The sequence below is a fragment of the Rhododendron vialii genome, chromosome 12a (genome assembly GCF_030253575.1).
Source record: "Rhododendron vialii isolate Sample 1 chromosome 12a, ASM3025357v1".
Taxonomy (NCBI): domain Eukaryota; kingdom Viridiplantae; phylum Streptophyta; class Magnoliopsida; order Ericales; family Ericaceae; genus Rhododendron; species Rhododendron vialii.
In genome coordinates, this window is record NC_080568.1 from 10,622,330 (window position 1) to 10,639,334 (window position 17,005).

Below are 17,005 nucleotides of genomic sequence, written 5' to 3' on the forward strand. Positions count from 1 at the left end.
CATTACACTCTTTTCTCATTTTATCTCTCTCCACTCTTTACCTTTCTCTCCCATCATTACTTTCCACTCATTTTCAAAAACATTACTCAAATCACAAATCAAACAAAACATTAATTATCAGGATAATTGCACACTGGTGCGTGTGGCCAGCACATTGATTTGAACAATCTAATGATAAGGTCGACCTTGACTAGCTAGCTATTACCACCATGAGTTTTCTTCCACGTCTTGCAAACCATTTTTTCATATAGAGAAAAAGAAAATGTATGTGACGAGGCCTCTATCCCACTATCTGAGGTCCCCTGAATCACTTTCGCTGCCACCAGAGGGCCCGAACTCCGGTTATTTAGTGATACAGGACGAGGAATCGGAGAGGACTACTTTTTTCGGATTGTGCAAAAACCGGTATCTGAAAGATCTCCCCTTCCCTCAGAACAAGAACTTAACTGTTCGGTACTCGTCGGGCGGGGGCAAGAACGAGGATGTTTCTCATGATGACGCAACGCTCATTCCAGTTCTCAATCAGCCCCTTTCTTCAAACCGGTATTATGCAATTAAGCCCCACGGATCGCATAAAGGGTATGTGTTTTCGATTTTTCCCTGCTTCATTTAGACATAATAACTAGTATTCTTTGTGGAGGTCAATGGTTGGGTATCTTTTCAGTTTTCAGTTTCTTGCACAGCAGTTGTTTGATCATTGTCCATTGATGGATGCTAGTTTATAGAATTGCCGAGTTGGGTGTAAGTGTATATATCAGGATGTTGTTGCCAAGAAAAGCTCTGCCCAGGATCCATATATGCACCTAGAAGTACTCATCTATTCAAATCACAGACTTGGTACTAATTTTCATTCAAAATTAGAGATCCAGTAAAATGTTTATTATTTATTGACTTAAATGACTCAAAAAGATTAAAATTGTTCGGAGGATAACTTAAGTTATAAAATCATTTGCCAACTATTGGCACTTAAAAGGTTCCATTGATTCAATATTATGATTCAGAGTTCTTTTGTGAGTCTATAATTTAACAACCCTATAAAGCAAAAAACAAGAAAATTGAAGCTTAAAATTTTTCCCAATCAATTAAGTAGAAAATGTCTAACAAGTAAATATTCAAAATTGTTAAAAGACATTTCTCATAAATTCAATTGATCCAAAGCTTGATTTTGTATTGTTTACGCTGGTGGGGATAACCAAATTTGCATCAAATCTTGTATAAAATTCTCATCTCGTCCCTTAATTTATGGAGTCCTGCTACCGGTACAGATTTTTGTGCACAGATTTCGTTGTGGGGCCCACCACGGGTCCCACACAAATCATCCAAGCCGTTCATTAAATGTAAAACATTTTTTCAAAGATCCCCGTAAAAAATAAGCTCAATCCAATACCTATAGATGCTTCATCCAACCATCTAACTTTTCATTCAGATTTTCAGATAATGAAAAGTTATACGATTGGATCGAGTATCTATAGGTATCGGATTGAGATTATTTTTTACGGGAACCCTTGAAAAAATATTTTACATTTAATGAACGGCTCGGATGATTTGTGTGGGACCCGTGGTGGGCCCCACAACAAAATCTGTGCACAATCTGTGCACAGATTATATGTGTGTGTAGCATTTCTGTAATTTATGTAATTGTCATATCACCAGTTATTGTAGACACCCAAATCTGGACTTGCCAGATTAGTTTACTTACGGTATTTGATTCCCTGATGATGAAACGGATCAAGAACACCCCGGGAATGTAAGTATTTGAGCTTTGAGTGTTTGAACCCCCTTTGAGCCATTTAAACCTTAAAACCTAGCCAATTTCAAAAAGCCTCAGCCAAGCCGTAGTCTTCTTGCCATGTGTCATACATTGGTCAGCTTTGACCGTTGACCAAACTTGGACCTACGCACGCAGGTCAAACACCAGCGTATGCCGGTCAAATCTAGTCCCATCATCTTTATTCAGCTATGATCACAAGACTTTTGGGGCACCCTTACACCCTATTTATTCGTTTGAGAAGCATTCTCGGACAGGGGGATGTCCCCTCTCTCTCACACATCTCCCATCTCCTTTCCCTCTCATCCAATGAGAGGGAAGCCTTTGGAGGGAATTGTTGGGATTTGTCCCACATTGGTTAATTATCTTCTCCAAAAACTAGTATATAAGCCTAGGCGACCTATCCACTCTTTGCCAATTGGTTTGGAGTTGGATGCTTTAATATGGTATCAGAGTTAGGTTTTGGGAGACTTTTCCCCTTTGTTTGTGCCATAGTTGCACTTTGTTTCATTGTGATCCGTGTGTTCTGGATACTTTGTTGACCTCTCCACGTGCGAATCGGGGGTCACACGTGCAGGGGAGCGTTGGAATTTGTCCCACATCGGTTAATCATCTCCTCAAAAACTAGTATATGAGCCTGGGCAGCCTCTCCACTATTTGCCAATTGGTTTGGAGTTTGATGCTTTAACATGGTATCAGAGCTTTGGTTGGGCCTTTCGTTGGTAAACCGTTGTCTGGTTGCCATGCTTTGTAGGCCAGAGGGTGTGTTGGATTGTGTACCACATCACCTAGACAAGCCCCCTCTATGTTGGTTATAAGGCCCTAGCTTTCCTCTCCTTAATACCTAGGTTTTAATGAGTAGTGTGGGCTGGGCTTTTCAACTTTGTATCAGAGCTAGAGTTTCGAAGAATTTATTCTCCTTGTTTGTGTCATAAGTGCACCATTATTTGTTGTGATCCAAGTGTTATATGGATTATTTGTTTACCTCTCCACGTGCGAGTCGGGTGTCGCACATGCGGGAGAGTGTTGGGATTTGTCCCACATTGTTTAATTATCTTCTCCAAAAACTAGTATATAAGTATGGGCGGCCTCTTCACTCTTTGCCAATTGGTTTGGAGTTAGATGCTTTAACATAGTATCAGAGCTTTGGTTGGGCCTTTCGTTGGTGAAATGTTGTCTGGTTGCCACGCTTTGTGGGCCAGAGGGTGTGTTAGATTATGTCCCACATCGCCTGGACAAGCCCCCTCTATGCTGGTTATAAGGCCCTAGCTTCCTTCTCTTTAATACCTAGGCTTTAATGAGTAGTGTGGGCTGGCCTTTTCAACTTATTAAAGCATCCAACTCCAAACCAATTGGCAAAGAGTGGAGAGGCTGCCCAAGCTCATATACTAGTTTTGGAGGAGATAATTAACCGATGTGGGACAAATCCCAACACTCCCCTGCACGTGCGACTCCCGATTCGCACGTGGAGAGGTCAACAAAGTATCCGGAACACACGGATCACAATGAAACAAAGTGCAACTATGATACAAACAAAGGGGAAAAGCCTTCAAAAGCCTAGTTCTGATACCATGTTAGAAAAGTTCAGCCCATAAAGTCTCCTTAAAACCCAAGTGTTAAGAAGAGAGAAACTGGGACCTTATAACCAGCACAAACGAAGCATGTCCAGGCGATATGAGACACATTATCACAGAACAGTTTGCAGAATGGGTAAAACTACTAATTGAAAGAAGATTAGTGGCAAAATTTAGAATATGGAGGACTGAAGAGAGAGAGATAGAGGAAGAATAGCGAACGGAACCTTTCCCTGAAATAGAAGAGAACGACCCATCGGCAATTCGAACCTTATCCTTACAAGAACAAGTAGAATAGGAATAAAAAACAAAAGAACAATCTGTCATATGATCTGAAGTAACAGAATCGATAATCCAAGGAATACCGGAGGAGGCAGTAAATACATTAGCTGGAATACCTGAATGAGAAAAATAGGATGCAGTAGGAGCTGCTGTAGAAGTAGGAGCTATAGTAGAGGAACAATCAGCCCGAGCCATAAGATGCTTGAGAGCTTGCATCTCCTCCTGAGAGAAACCGCCAACAGAATCAGAAGGTGACTGAACTCCTGTACTGAACCCAAAATCAGACAATGTAGCAAACTCTGAAATATGTGCCTGAGCCGGAGAACGCTCGGGACCACGATCTCGACGTCCACGTCCACTGCCTCGCCCACGAAAAGAACGACCATGTAACTTCCAACAGAAATCCTTGGTATGTCCAGTGTTGTGGCAATAATCACACTAGAGTGACATACGATCTATGGTCCCACTGGTAGTACCAGACGAAGACTTTCCACTACCAGACTCAAACTGTCTCTGCGGAATAGCAACCAAGGCAGAACGATCAGAAGTAGGAGCTTGTAACATAGCACCCCTTCTGCTCTCCTCCTGCTGAACAATGGCATAGATCTCTCCCAAAGATGGAAACGGAACACGACCCAACACCTGCACTTTAATTGGATCATACTCCACATCAAGACCAGCAAGAAAGTCATACACACGCTTTTTCTCTATTCTATTTAACCAAGCACGAGCATCAACGGAACAGATTGCCTGAAACCCCTGATAATAATCAAATTCTTGTCAGGCCCCACTGAGATCAGCAAAGTAAACAGCAATAGATCGATTGTGTTGATCCATAGTACGAAGTCACTTTCGCAACTCAAAACACTGAGCATCATTGCCCTGCTGAGAATAAGTTTGTTTGGCAATAGTCCAAATCTAATATGGAGTGTTAAGAAGCAAGAAAAGATTACAAATATTAACTTGGTATCAGAGCTTGGTTGGGCCTTTGTTTGGTGGACCATTGTCCAATTGCCATGTGTTGTGGTCCAAGAGGGTGTGTTGGAATGTGTCCCATATCGCTTGGACATGCCCCGTTAGTGGTGGTTATAAGGTCTCAGTTTCCCTTTTCTTAACACCTGAGTTTTAAGAAGACTTCATGGGTTGAGCTTTTCTAACAGGAATAAAGGCCAGCCATTTATGGCTAGTTGAACCCCTCTCTCTCACCCTCTCCTTCTATATATACCCCCATTCACTCCCCTTGCAAAGGGTTGGGCTCCAAGTTTTAAAAAGGTTACAAGGTTAACAAAGTCACCATCCACTCTCTCAGGCCATTGTTTGTCTTTCTCTTGCAAGCAAGCAACACATTATCCACTCTCATCCATCCATAAACATTCTCCATCCATCCATCAAACCACAAGTTCAAAGCTCAAAACACTCATACAAGCTCAAAACCAAAGGTATACCACCTTGGTAATAACTCTCTGTTCTGATCCGGGGGGGCTGGCAAGGTCAAGGCTGATAATTAATACCAGTCTTGGTCCTAAAGTTAGCAAGGTTTCAAAATCGTGTGTGGTTAGAACTGGCACGCGTCGGTCCAAAATACGCATACTCTAGTTATGGCTGCATGTGCAGTACTGGCGTAGGGATCAATGTCTAACTATTTTCTGTATTTCTTTCCATTTTCATCACCTTTGGGCATGATAAAATCAGTTTACTGTTTTCCTTAGTTTAAATTGCTAGCATTAGTATTCAATATTCTAAGCTGCTGCAATGGAATACCCCTGGGGTCATTCTGGATGTGTCCCAAAATCCAGAAACATGTAAACCAAGCACTAGTTAGGTGACTATAACTTGTGTGCGCTCGGGTTCATCTCTGACCAGTGGCTGGTCTTGCATGGGTAACTAGGCATTGGCCTCTGCTTTGTCCCCACATTGTTTATGGGGTGTTTTATTATTTTTGTGGCCTTTGAGCCCATTCAAACTGCTTGGAACTGTATATAGACTGTGTATGAACTATGCGGTTTGTCCTGGGTGTGCACTGGTCCTTCCAGAGCCTAGATGGTTTAGAATAAGAGCTGCGGGTTTAAACCTACGGGCGCACGCAGGTCTTTGAATGGTGTGCGCCGGTCGGGTCAGTATACAGTGACTTGATCAGTGCATACTGATTTCTTCCTGTGCACGACACTCTAAAACAGTGCCTTCCAGTCTGTTTAAAATTCTCACAGAAATCTGTTTTCAACCTATACTAATTGTTTCAATAAACAAGCATGTCATTTTATCACATTCTGCCAACATGTTATAGTTTTAATCCCCCTTAAACTGTTCCCCCGCCCTAACTGGCTAAAAATCGATTAATGAGAGAGAATCAAATGTTTTACAAATGCTCGAGTAGATACCAATCTCCGGATTGGGCGAAAGAGGTGGCTTAAAACCTTTCCTCTCTCGTAACCTAGTTCCCGAACCTCAGATATAAGGTGATGACGGACCAGTCTACACCTTTCAAAATCAAACAACGTAGCAAGGTTTCAAGTTCGGTTTCTTGTGTGTTTACCTCAAAAATTCAAGTGGCGACTTTGAATCGAAGTGTTTCGCCGCGCTTTTCAAAGAGGGGTGCACCCGTTTTTTTTCAAGGGTGTGTGCCCATAGTTATATTTGGAGGCCTCCAACTTCTCTGAGGGAGCCTCTACCATGAACTTGTTTTAGACAACTCTCTCTCTCTCTCTCTCTCTCTCTCTCTCTCTCTCTCTCTCTCTCTCGTTTAGGACAAGATCAAACAAAACCACTTCTACTAGAACAATATCTACCATATTCGTCTATTAGGATGATATTTGGCAGTTCTTTTGCTGCAACGATACATCGAGCCGTACCAGAGCAATGATTTCCCTGGCTCAGTGCAAAAAAGTTAAAATTTTCTAATCCAATTTATTACTAACATAAAGCTTCCATACATGAAAACTCTTAAAATCTTGTCCTGCATCACTGTCTATTTGCAAACATGCATTTTTTTTTCTACACATCCATTTGTGGCTATGTTCATCTCAAAGCATCTACAATGGAAGATGCTTAGATGCGTACTAAATTAAGTTGTAAATTAACTATCCTCCTTAATCTCATTTCACCTAGTGTTCCACATTTCCTGCAATCCATTTGGACCACATTTCAAGCTTCCATTTCGAAATTGAGTTTCCTGCTTCCGTTCCCCTTATTGGCTACTATACCCAAAATCCTTAGATGGGTTTTGCCATTGCTTTCATTTTGCAGACACTGTTTATTAAATGCTACAACAATGGTCCATTTATCATGTTGCGAATCATTTGCACCGATGGAATGTACTAGTAGTATTAAGTTTGCTGACTTCTGTATTTTTTGTCATAGGGAAGCATATGCATGTTCAAGGGAGGAAGACATGACCCCTTGTTGTTTCTCCAACTGCATTAACGATGTCTACCCAAGACCCCTTAACCCCAGTGACATATACCAGCAATTTGTGATATTCCCCTGTAAAAGAGGCTGGCGAAGTGATGGTGCGTTTACTGCAAAATCAGTTGCACCAGATGGGTTCCCTCCCCATTTCCTCAGAAGAAATGGATGGGAAGTTTACACCAAAACCCCCAAAACCTATGAACTTGGTGAAGCCCCAGGCATCAACTCTACCCTTCGTGCCCGCCTCCCGAATTTTGATTCTCCCGTTGTCGTGGGGAAATGGTATTGTCCTTTCATGTTTGTAAAGGATGGAAATTTGAAGGATCAAATGAAGAGATCGTTGTTTTATGAGATGACACTTGAGCAAAGGTGGGAAATGATTTTCGCATGTGAAAAAAATTTCAGTAGTCAAGGGAATTATGTTTCTGTGGAAGCTGAAGTCCAGAGGGAAGTGGCTTTTGTGGGTGGGAGGGAGGCAGTGTGGGATGAGAATGGGGTGGGTGATGGGGTGGTTTGGTTTAGGGGTTTTGGTGGTGTGGAACAAGTAAATATTGGGCTGAGTTCATTGATTATTGATAGAATGAAGTGGGAGGAGGAGAGAGGAGGGTGGGTGAGGGAGGAAAGTAGACAAGTGAAGGTGAAAAGAACAGAGGAGTTTGGAGGGATTGGTGGGGTGTGGAGTAAGTTTGGTTGTTATGTGTTGGTTGAGAGATTTGTGTTGAAAAGAATGGATGGAAGTGTTGTGTTAACCTTTGACTTCAAGCACACGCATGTGATTAGGAGCAAATGGGAATGAAATGTGTATGAAACCTTCAGAAAGTTTCATTTAACCTCCCATTTGGTGTGTAAATTGCGATTTTTTTCAGTTTGGGCAATAAAAGAAAAGGATACATGCTATACCAAAATTTTAGAGTTTGTTTTGATTTGGTTTTTATTTAGACCTTTGTGGGGGGGTTTTGTATTCATGTGTTCGATCTGGTTGTAAAATGTACTGGTGTATCTAGTGATTTTCACAAGAAGAATATTAGGGTAATGTACATTTTCGTTCGATTCTTTGTTCTCTTTTCAATGAAGAATTTAGGAATTAGGATGTGATGAGGAAACTTAAGTGACGGTGGTGGGCGGTGGCCACGGTTGTGGGAGTGGTGGGTGTTGGCGGTCATTGATGGTGGAGAGTAATATCAATATACAATTCGGATAAGGTGGTCTTTCACCTTCTACTAGATCATGATGATAATCTGAGTTTTCGGATTGTTTCTTAGAAAATGAGTTTGAGAAAGGATTCTGAACAATTGATTTAAACAATCTATTTTCTTGTCAAACGTTCAAAATGGATTCTCAATTTAAAGCCATTTGTCACTCACCCTTGTATGTTTGTTTGAGGCTTTCAGCTATTTTTCCGGTATTCCCTTTGCTTACCTGAATGAACGTCCTGCTCTGTCCAAACAATTGGGTATTTTTCTCCTCAAACTGCCAGTTAGACACAGTGGTTAAAAATAATTCAGAAGGTGCACTACATCGATCTGCTCAAAAACAAGTTTGGACTATAATTCTATCAAGTTTGAAAATGACTGCCACCAGACATTCTTGAAGAAAGGTAGAATCAGGTTTGAAATATAATTTAGACTTGTAATTCCATTAATGTTCTCTCACACACAGATAAATATAATCTATTTCATGTATTGACTGAAGATAAAAAATAATAATAATAAGAAAGGTAGAATCAGGTTTGAAATAGGAAAGTGATTTTCACGCTCTCTTTTTTTTTTTTTTTTGGTGGGGTAACTTAGAGTTATATTGAAGTAAAACCTCTTACACGTACAGAGGGATCGACATACCCAAAACAAAGCAATACAAGGAAAGCAAGCTGGAAACGGAGGGCAGCCACCCAAGGAGCAACAATACAACTCAATAAAAAGAGACCCAATTAAACAAACAATCAGTGAGACTCAAAAAAACTTTACTGCTAATGGACCATGGAGAACAAAGGAGTCTATTGGCAACATGAATTTACTATCTTGCAATCTAACACTCCTTTTGTTGGTCTTTTATTCACATTAATTTATTATCTTGCCTTGTTTTCAGTACACTTTTTCACAACATTTAAGGGCAACATTGTAAATTTATGTGGATAAAAACAAAAAAGAGGGTGTTGATTTTAAAAGGAGAGTGAAAATCATTTCCTTTGAAATATGCTGAATATCTATTTTTACTAGGCAAGCTCCATGGCTGGAAAGCACAAGTCTCAAGTTATGAAAATGCTAGGGATAAGAAAAACTTACTCCAAAAGTGCCCCGGAAAGAGCAACTAGTGGTTGTTTCTTGGAACCCAATGTCCTCCGACACTATAACTCTATAGTGTTACCCAAAAATATATGCATGTAGCCATGTGTATATATAACTAATCACAAATTTTTACCCAAAAAATAAAAAAAAACATTGTCTGGACCCATTTTAAGTTCCACGTAAATGATCGAAGCTGATCGATTTGTTTAAAACATGCTTTTAAGAGTTCTAAAAAAATCAAGGACTGTAGAAGCAAGAAAAAAGAGGAGCTCATAATGATTGCTCAACCTTACATTTAGCTTTTAGATATCGGTAAAGGCTTAATCGGTATTTGTCCCTAAACTTGACAGAATAAAAATTGAATGATTGGATCAAGCCCATACCAATACCTGAATGAGTTGATTTTTTACAATAACTCTTAAAAACATGTTTTAAACAAGTTGAACGTTGTAGATACATATATATATATATATATATATATATATATATATATATATATATATATATATATATAAATATATGGCTCTGATTATTAACATGGGGCTTTGAGTACTTTTGTGGCAAAATTTGTGTTAGAGATTGTGTCATGGAAGGGGCATATACATGTATATACCTATAGGGAATTAGAAATGTTGTAGTGTTGTATAGTGCGGCCGAACTGGTCATCCATCTCGGTACGAACAGCTCGGATATAATCCGAGCTCCTATAGATCTGAGCCGTCCATTACCGAGATGGTCGGCCGGATTGGACGCACTACATGTGTAGTGCGGGGGGTCTATAAGGTCATTACCTAATAACAATTTCATACGCCTTCCGTCCCTTTTTAAGTTTCCAACTTTTTAACTCCAATTTATTAAAATAACATTATCATTATATTTTTCACATCAACTTTTACCTCTACTTTCCTTTCTTACCTTTTATGGAGACATCATCATTACACTTTTACTCATTAACTTTCCAAAATGAAATCTACTTTTAGGGACAAAATGAAAAATTCACCAACTTTTACCCACTAATTTTACAAAATGGATACTTATTAAGGAGGCCAAAAATAGAATACTTGACTCTAAAAAAAGGGACGAAGTGAGTATACAATAAAAAGTTATTAGGTAATTAAAGAGCGTTACAGTATCGCCCCAACTTAATTGAATGTGATTGGTTCATACAGTAAGGTCTATCACTTTATGATGGTGCATGCATGTTTTGGCCCATAACACAGAAAGTGTCACTTGGTGAACATTAGAGTGGAGCATCGCTTCAACAACAAACAAAAGATTTGGACATCGTAGCCTCGTGCATTGGACTAGCCTTTGTATCAATCTTATCTTTTGGAAACAAACAATGTCTTGAAGTCAAGGATCCTCATTATCACAATGTAGCTTTACTACTTGTTATTCTTATTGCTTCACCCTTCATAATACCCATTCCAGACGAGAAGGAAACCTAGAACCTATTCCCTCACAAGAAATGACTTCTTTGAAGCATGATCATCTTCTTCATCATCACCCCCTCCTCCTTGATTCCTCCATCTCTCCAAAAAGCTATGGAAGATTGGAACTCCCTTGCCTCAGACTGCATAGTTATATCATGTTGTTGCCAATGCTTAATTGTAGAAATCTTAATATTCATCCTGCTCAAACTTCCTTACAACATGGTCCAGAAGACTAAAAGATACGCTAAGAAGAAGCTTGGACGAAGGAAGGGAGGGAAGGCGGTGATAGAAAGGCCAATGGATACGTACAAAGGCGAGTACTTTTTCGAATTTGATGAAGAAGGATTGGCGAGGGATGCATGCCGTGGATATGGTTGTTGTATGGAGGAAGTTGAGAAGGTTATGGAGGAGTTGTTTCGAGAGGGCAAATTCGCATTTGGGAGCTTTTGGGGAAAAGAAGAATCAGGTGGCTTACCAGTCAGTGTTTCTAGACAGGAATCTGATTCCAATGTTGTACAATGTGGCTTTGTTGAAATGGCTGGCTATAAATAACTAAGAAAAAGCACAGCCGGTCCACAAAAAGTTGCTCATCTTCTCATGCAGTGTGCTATTAATTTTATACTTCAATTCCATCCATTTGAGTTGGTTTTTCCCTCGCACAATAAATCAAAGGTTTAAATTAGAGCTGATAGCGTCCTTTGCACTTCGTTTATTCTATGAATGCAATATGTTTGTGCTTCTTAAAAAAAAATAGAGCTGATAATTAATCTCAATCCAAATCCCTTATTCGTCTGTATCCACGCACTTGCAACCATCAAACCTGTCCCTAACCTATTCAAACAAACAATTTTTGCAAGTTCAAACGAGGTTAAAATTTCGTTGCAGAATAACCTTGTAGGTAAATGATACCCGTCACTACTATAAAATGCTCAATTACCCTTGCGTATTGAAATAACTAAACAATGGCAACATCATAACTTGACCAAAATACTCTCCCATATGCAGATTACTAAAAATACCCCGATATTGGGGCCTGGGACAGCGCCAATAATTTTTCTTTCATAACAGCAAAAAATGTACTATATGACTACTTATAATTAAGCACAAGTTAATTAAAAGGCAACTAAAAGCGGGTAGGCATCAAAAGATTGTACATAACAAACAACAATGCGCACGCTACACACGGTGGTATCAAATTACTAACAATACACCTAATTCAAACGGCAGTAGTCTACTTTAGTAAAAGATTTCAATCTGACAAATCTTTGAGCCCCTAGGTAACCTCAAATGGGTAAAACACTTGTACCTTCTCCTCAACTTCTCCAAAACTTCAGCATTCTTCTGAAAATACTCCAACATTTCAGCTCCTCTTCGTACCCTTCATAATTAAAATTTTCAATTACCAGCCATCTGGTTGACAGGACACTGGTTGCCACCGCATATTTGTGGGCAGAAAAGAGAGGATGTGACCGATAAGGCTGCTTGGTAAGTTGCTTATCCTCTATATATCTTCGCATTCCTTGTCAGTTTTTCCCCCATAGAGCTTCAGGCATTTTGAGATTGATCCCATTATTCTGCTCAGGGAATTAACCAATGAAATGCAGACTGCAAATGAACTTAGCAAATATAACAAATAGGGACTGAGGCAAGAAAGAGAGCTAAGAAGTATTCCAAGTTTCCAACTTCAAGAAAATGGTAGATTTTGTCAGGTTGATCTGCAGAAATACATTAGAGTTTGGGTAAGAGAAGTGGAAAGCCATTGTGACTCACTTTCCATAAATCATAAAATTTTGGTTCAAAATAAACTCCCACCTTGAGCACTATCCCAAGGTCCATAACCGGTATTAACATTTCCTGGTATTGGTGCATTCCTACTTCTAAAGAAAGGAGTAATTGAATGGTTACGTCATTAAGCTGAATATGTAGACATTTAAATATATATCCATCATAAATGTACGAGAAAACCGGTTAACTGGACTGAAAATCGAAACCGGAAAGTAAAGGACGGCTTATTATTAAGAGATTTAAGCACAAGTTAAAGGCAACTGGTAGGTATCAAAAAATCGTAGTACATACATACGATGGTCTACATACACCACTAGCAAATTAACAATGCACCTACTTCATACGACGGTAGTCTGTGGTACGTTTTTAACTACTACAATCCAAGCATTGCTGTGTTCTCTTCCCTTTCCAAAAAGTATTTTTCAAAAACTTCCCTCTAGATTCTCCCTACTTTCAACATTTATCTCTCTATCTCTCTCTCTACTTATTACTCCTGCTATTTTTCAAAAAACTTTTCAAATACCCAACCAAACGCAGCACACTTGCAAATCTTTGAGCCAACTGGTAACTCCCAAAGTTCCTCCACAATCGCCACCAGTTCCTTCTCCTCTAACTGATGGGCAATATTTTCAAAATGTATTATCAACTTCTCCAAAACTTTAGCATTCTTCAGAAAATACGCCAACATTTTCAGCTCCGCTTCGTCCCCATCAAAATAAAAAAACTTCAATTACCTTGAGATGAGAGACTACACACGTTGGCACATTCCGAGGTGGTTTCCAATTCAAGGGATCGCCAGCTTCATATCCCGGATACTGTAATACATATGAAGTCAAAATAAGTATACAAATGAGTGCTAATCAGATGAATTTTATAAGAACGCGATTAGGTCCCCAGTAGACATATATCTGAGAAAATAAGAGTTTCTAGACGCGGCGATTTCTCTAGGAAACATAATATTGATTTCCATGCACGAAAGAGGCCCGAATCAAGCTTCAATGAGGTCACATTATGAAACATAGGCAGTCGATAATTACGCTCATGAAGAACCTTCATACAAGAAGACCCGACTTAGTCAAACACCAATGATAACCAGACATGTTTACCAGCCAAACAAAAATACAACACATCAAGAAATTTAAGAAAACATACCACAATGAATTTACCCCGTAGGACTAGACGTTGAACACTGGATATCCTCACGAGAAGATCAGTTACAGCCTTAGAAACAACTTCATGGGATCCCATCCTAAATGGACCTTCAATGTCAATATTAACATTGATGAGATGAGGTATACGTAGGTTCTTTACCAAATAACCTCCTACTGATACTACATCAGTATCAAGACTCAGGTACCGAACAGCTGGGGTATCCAGAACAATCTTGTGAGCAGGAACTTCAGACTCAGATCCATCATAATATGCCAATGCTTTTAAAAACAACTTTGTAAGCACGGGTGCAAAAATATGAATAACACGCACATTTTTTCCAACACATCTCACCATACTCAGTTCATCAAGCACTGGGCAGCCAGAGATGAGCCTATAGATAGAGTCGTCATCTACTAATGCAACCAAATGAAGATGGAGAATTTTGAGACTCCGCTTGCAAACAGAAGTAGGTACATTCATCACAAAATAAGTACTAAGTTTCAATACCACCATTGTTGAACAAGTGAATAGGTCCCGAGGCAGAACATGATCACTACGCGCTTGAATTTGAATGGAGAGGTCAATCTCTTGAACACCACAGACCAAGCTAGAGCAACCCAAGTATTAACATGTGAAACATCATAACTTTGATAGCCCTTGAGGCGTAACATATGCAGACACGACACTCTGCGGAGTTCCAACACTCGATAAACAAAATTTGTAAAACAAGTTTGGTGGGAATTGGTCCTCTTTCTAGGATGTAGCAAAAAATCATCTTCAAAGTCAAAAACTTGTGATCAATGTCCAGAATTGCTTCCAACGGGTTGATAAGACAATGGTTGCCACCATGTATTTTGTGGGAAGGAAAGACAGGATGTGGCCGATAAGGTTGCTTGGTAAGTTGCTGATCCTATCATTGCACTGCTTCTCCGTTTGTTCCTTATAGCGCTTCCATTTGGATATTGAACTTATTATTTCGCTCGAGGAATTAACCAGCAAAATCCAGATTGCAAATTGGGCCTAGCAAAGAACATATATAGGGACCGAGGCAAGAAAGAGAGCTCAAACTTGCTGAGTTCCAACTTTTGGAAAATGGTGGATTTGTCCTGTTGATCTGCAAAATTAAATTGGACTTTGGGTAAGAGAAGGGGAAAGCCACTGTAATTCACTTTCCATCGATCATTAAAGTTGGTTCAATAAAGAATTCCCCCATTGAGCACTATCCCAAGTTCCATAACCGGTATAAATATTTCTTGGTGCTGGTGCATTCCTACTTCTAAAGAATGGAGTAAGTGGTTGCATCACTAAACTGAACATGCAGACATTTAAACATGCTTTCATGCACGTACATGGGAGTATTTCCATTCATATCTACATCAATGCCATACTGTTCGTGCTGTTGTAGAACTGAGCCATGTGAATTTACAAAAAAATCTAGGGCTCTGTCATACTGTTCTTACTTGTTCGATTGTGATGGAAAGGAATCAAGATTGTCCCATGTAATGCTCACATGGTCCCTCAAGTAAGCATAAAGGACTCGTCACGATATCATTTTGATGATCTGAGTGGTTAATTTTATAGGCCTCAATATGTTCGTTATCTATGCAAAAAATTACATTGGTTGGACATCGGTATCCATCCATCTGAACAAAATATATATACTTTGTTTTTGGAAAGTTGTCACAAGAGAAATGAAAGGCCACACTTTAACTTGAACTGTTTTTTGACATGAATGATAAAACACATCGAGGCCTATACAATAAATGGTTTGGATAGTCAAACACAACCATTGTTTGTCTCATTTTTCATCTCATAAGAGTCACATGAAAGATTTGGAGATAATGGCGGCTCTAGGAATTTGTGGTAGGATGTTCAGAAATTACCTTAACTCTACTAGTTGATTTATTCACCAATAATATATGTGCAAAATCTCATAAATTAGTATAAATAAGGCGGTAAAAATACATAACCTCCATTCTAAAAAATTAACTACGAGGTGAAATAAGAACTCAAAAATATATACTACTCCCTTTTTCCCTAAATAAATGTCACGTGCGCACATTTAGGCCTTTAAAAAGATGCATTTTTTTCGTAAAAAGATTCTTTCTTTTTTTTTCACAAAACAATAGATATTAATGAGGAGTAGGCCTTTAAAATACATCTTTTTAAAGGCCTAGGTTTACCTTTATTTAGGGACGGAGGAGTGTATTTTTTTGACAAAATTAATTTTTTTTGAAAGTTATCGTATTGCGTATGTACTAGAATGTTTCGAGAATATTGGAGCTGGGGGTAAAATTTTACAATTGTCCTAGACGAGTTTTCATATTTTGTGTCAACGTTTAATCAGCGTATTAATCTACTAAAATCCTTTTAAAAGAAATTGGAGCAAGTATGTTGGGGATGACCTCCTCGAAAATATCTTGTTCTTTAGGATGACATGATAAGATTTTTTGTCGTAATCTTAAATTCAAAGGAATATTATTTAAGTTAGCGGGGTTTTGCACCATTGTTAGTTTGTTTTAAAACTTTTGTCCGTAATTCTATAAGCTAACTAAACAAAATAAATAAATAAATAAAGTAGTTATTGTTAATTGTCATGAATGCGAATTAATACATTTAGATTATTGACAATAAAAATAGAGAGAGATGATGTTATGGTGGCTCAGCTCCCTCCAGCAATAAGTCTCCAGTTTTTGGAGTGGTGTTCTCGGGCGACAGCTCATTGGCTGAAGATTCCTTTACCGGTTGTCTTTAGTTCGGTTTCTCCCGGCTGGTCTCCCTAGTCTGGTAACTATACTGGTCTGGTTTTTCCAGATCCTGTAGGAGTGCTAGGTGGGCGAATAATTTTTTAGCCTATTTAGGTTGTTTGTTCTGGTTCAGTGTTGATTTCATCTGTGCTTATCGCTATGTTTTGAGCTGGATGTCCATTTGAGCTCTACTACTAATTAAAATCGGAGACGGGCCCGATGCTCTGCATTTATGTATGGTCTGCCTTGGTAGTATGTGCTTAGGAGCCTCCTAATGGATGTGCTCCGGCGTCTAGGTTTTAGTAGTTTTGGTTCTTTTCTATATTTTCTAATGAAATCGTTATAGCCCTAGGGCTTTTACCTTCGGATATTGTGAAATGGATTAAATGCCTATTTTCAAATGCTTATCCAAAAGATTCTTCTTTCTCTCTTTCTTTTTTCATTTTTTTAAGTTATGATTGTGAATTTTAATAATTGAGATAATATGTTAGGTGTTCAAATATGAATTGTTTGGATTGGTGGACTGTAATTGAGTGTTTAATTGGTTTTGAGTTGGATGTTTGATTCTTTTTGG

General features: G+C 39.0%; 3 protein-coding genes across 3 annotated transcripts; 2 read left to right on the top strand and 1 right to left on the bottom strand.

Annotated features, from left to right (window-relative positions):
- The first annotated feature begins 212 nt into the window (after positions 1 to 212).
- LOC131311978 (uncharacterized) lies at positions 213 to 8,082 on the top strand. The gene is made up of 2 exons (XM_058339651.1): positions 213 to 579; positions 6,982 to 8,082. The coding sequence occupies exons 1-2, from the start codon at positions 263 to 265 to the stop codon at positions 7,823 to 7,825; spliced, it is 1,161 nt and encodes a 386-aa protein (XP_058195634.1). The 5' UTR covers positions 213 to 262; the 3' UTR covers positions 7,826 to 8,082.
- Positions 8,083 to 10,520: 2,438 nt separating this feature from the next.
- Positions 10,521 to 11,468, top strand: LOC131311250 (uncharacterized). Its single transcript, XM_058338611.1, has one exon. It carries the CDS (start codon positions 10,799 to 10,801, stop codon positions 11,297 to 11,299), a length of 501 nt encoding a protein of 166 aa, XP_058194594.1. The 5' UTR covers positions 10,521 to 10,798; the 3' UTR covers positions 11,300 to 11,468.
- An 802-nt stretch (positions 11,469 to 12,270) lies between these two features.
- LOC131309418 (F-box/FBD/LRR-repeat protein At3g26920-like) lies at positions 12,271 to 14,197 on the bottom strand. The gene is made up of 5 exons (XM_058336058.1): positions 13,685 to 14,197; positions 13,505 to 13,582; positions 13,267 to 13,347; positions 13,056 to 13,145; positions 12,271 to 12,321 (listed from the first exon to the last, which is right to left on the bottom strand). The coding sequence occupies exons 1-5, from the start codon at positions 14,195 to 14,197 to the stop codon at positions 12,271 to 12,273; spliced, it is 813 nt and encodes a 270-aa protein (XP_058192041.1).
- Between the last annotated feature and the right edge of the window lie 2,808 nt (positions 14,198 to 17,005).

Excerpts from the sequence above, each read along its gene's own strand:
- LOC131311978 (XM_058339651.1), top strand. The coding sequence starts at position 263 with ATGTATGTGACGAGGCCTCTATCCCACTATCTGAGGTCCCCTGAATCA. Across the intron at positions 580-6,981 it reads CCCCACGGATCGCATAAAGG|GGAAGCATATGCATGTTCAA; the intron begins GTATGTGTTTTC and ends TTTTTGTCATAG.
- LOC131311250 (XM_058338611.1), top strand. The coding sequence starts at position 10,799 with ATGATCATCTTCTTCATCATCACCCCCTCCTCCTTGATTCCTCCATCT.
- LOC131309418 (XM_058336058.1), bottom strand. The coding sequence starts at position 14,197 with ATGGTGGTATTGAAACTTAGTACTTATTTTGTGATGAATGTACCTACT. Across the intron at positions 13,348-13,504 it reads TTGATTCGGGCCTCTTTCGT|TATCCGGGATATGAAGCTGG; the intron begins GCATGGAAATCA and ends TATGTATTACAG. Across the intron at positions 12,322-13,055 it reads AGTGTGCTGCGTTTGGTTGG|AATAATGGGATCAATCTCAA; the intron begins GTATTTGAAAAG and ends TTCCCTGAGCAG.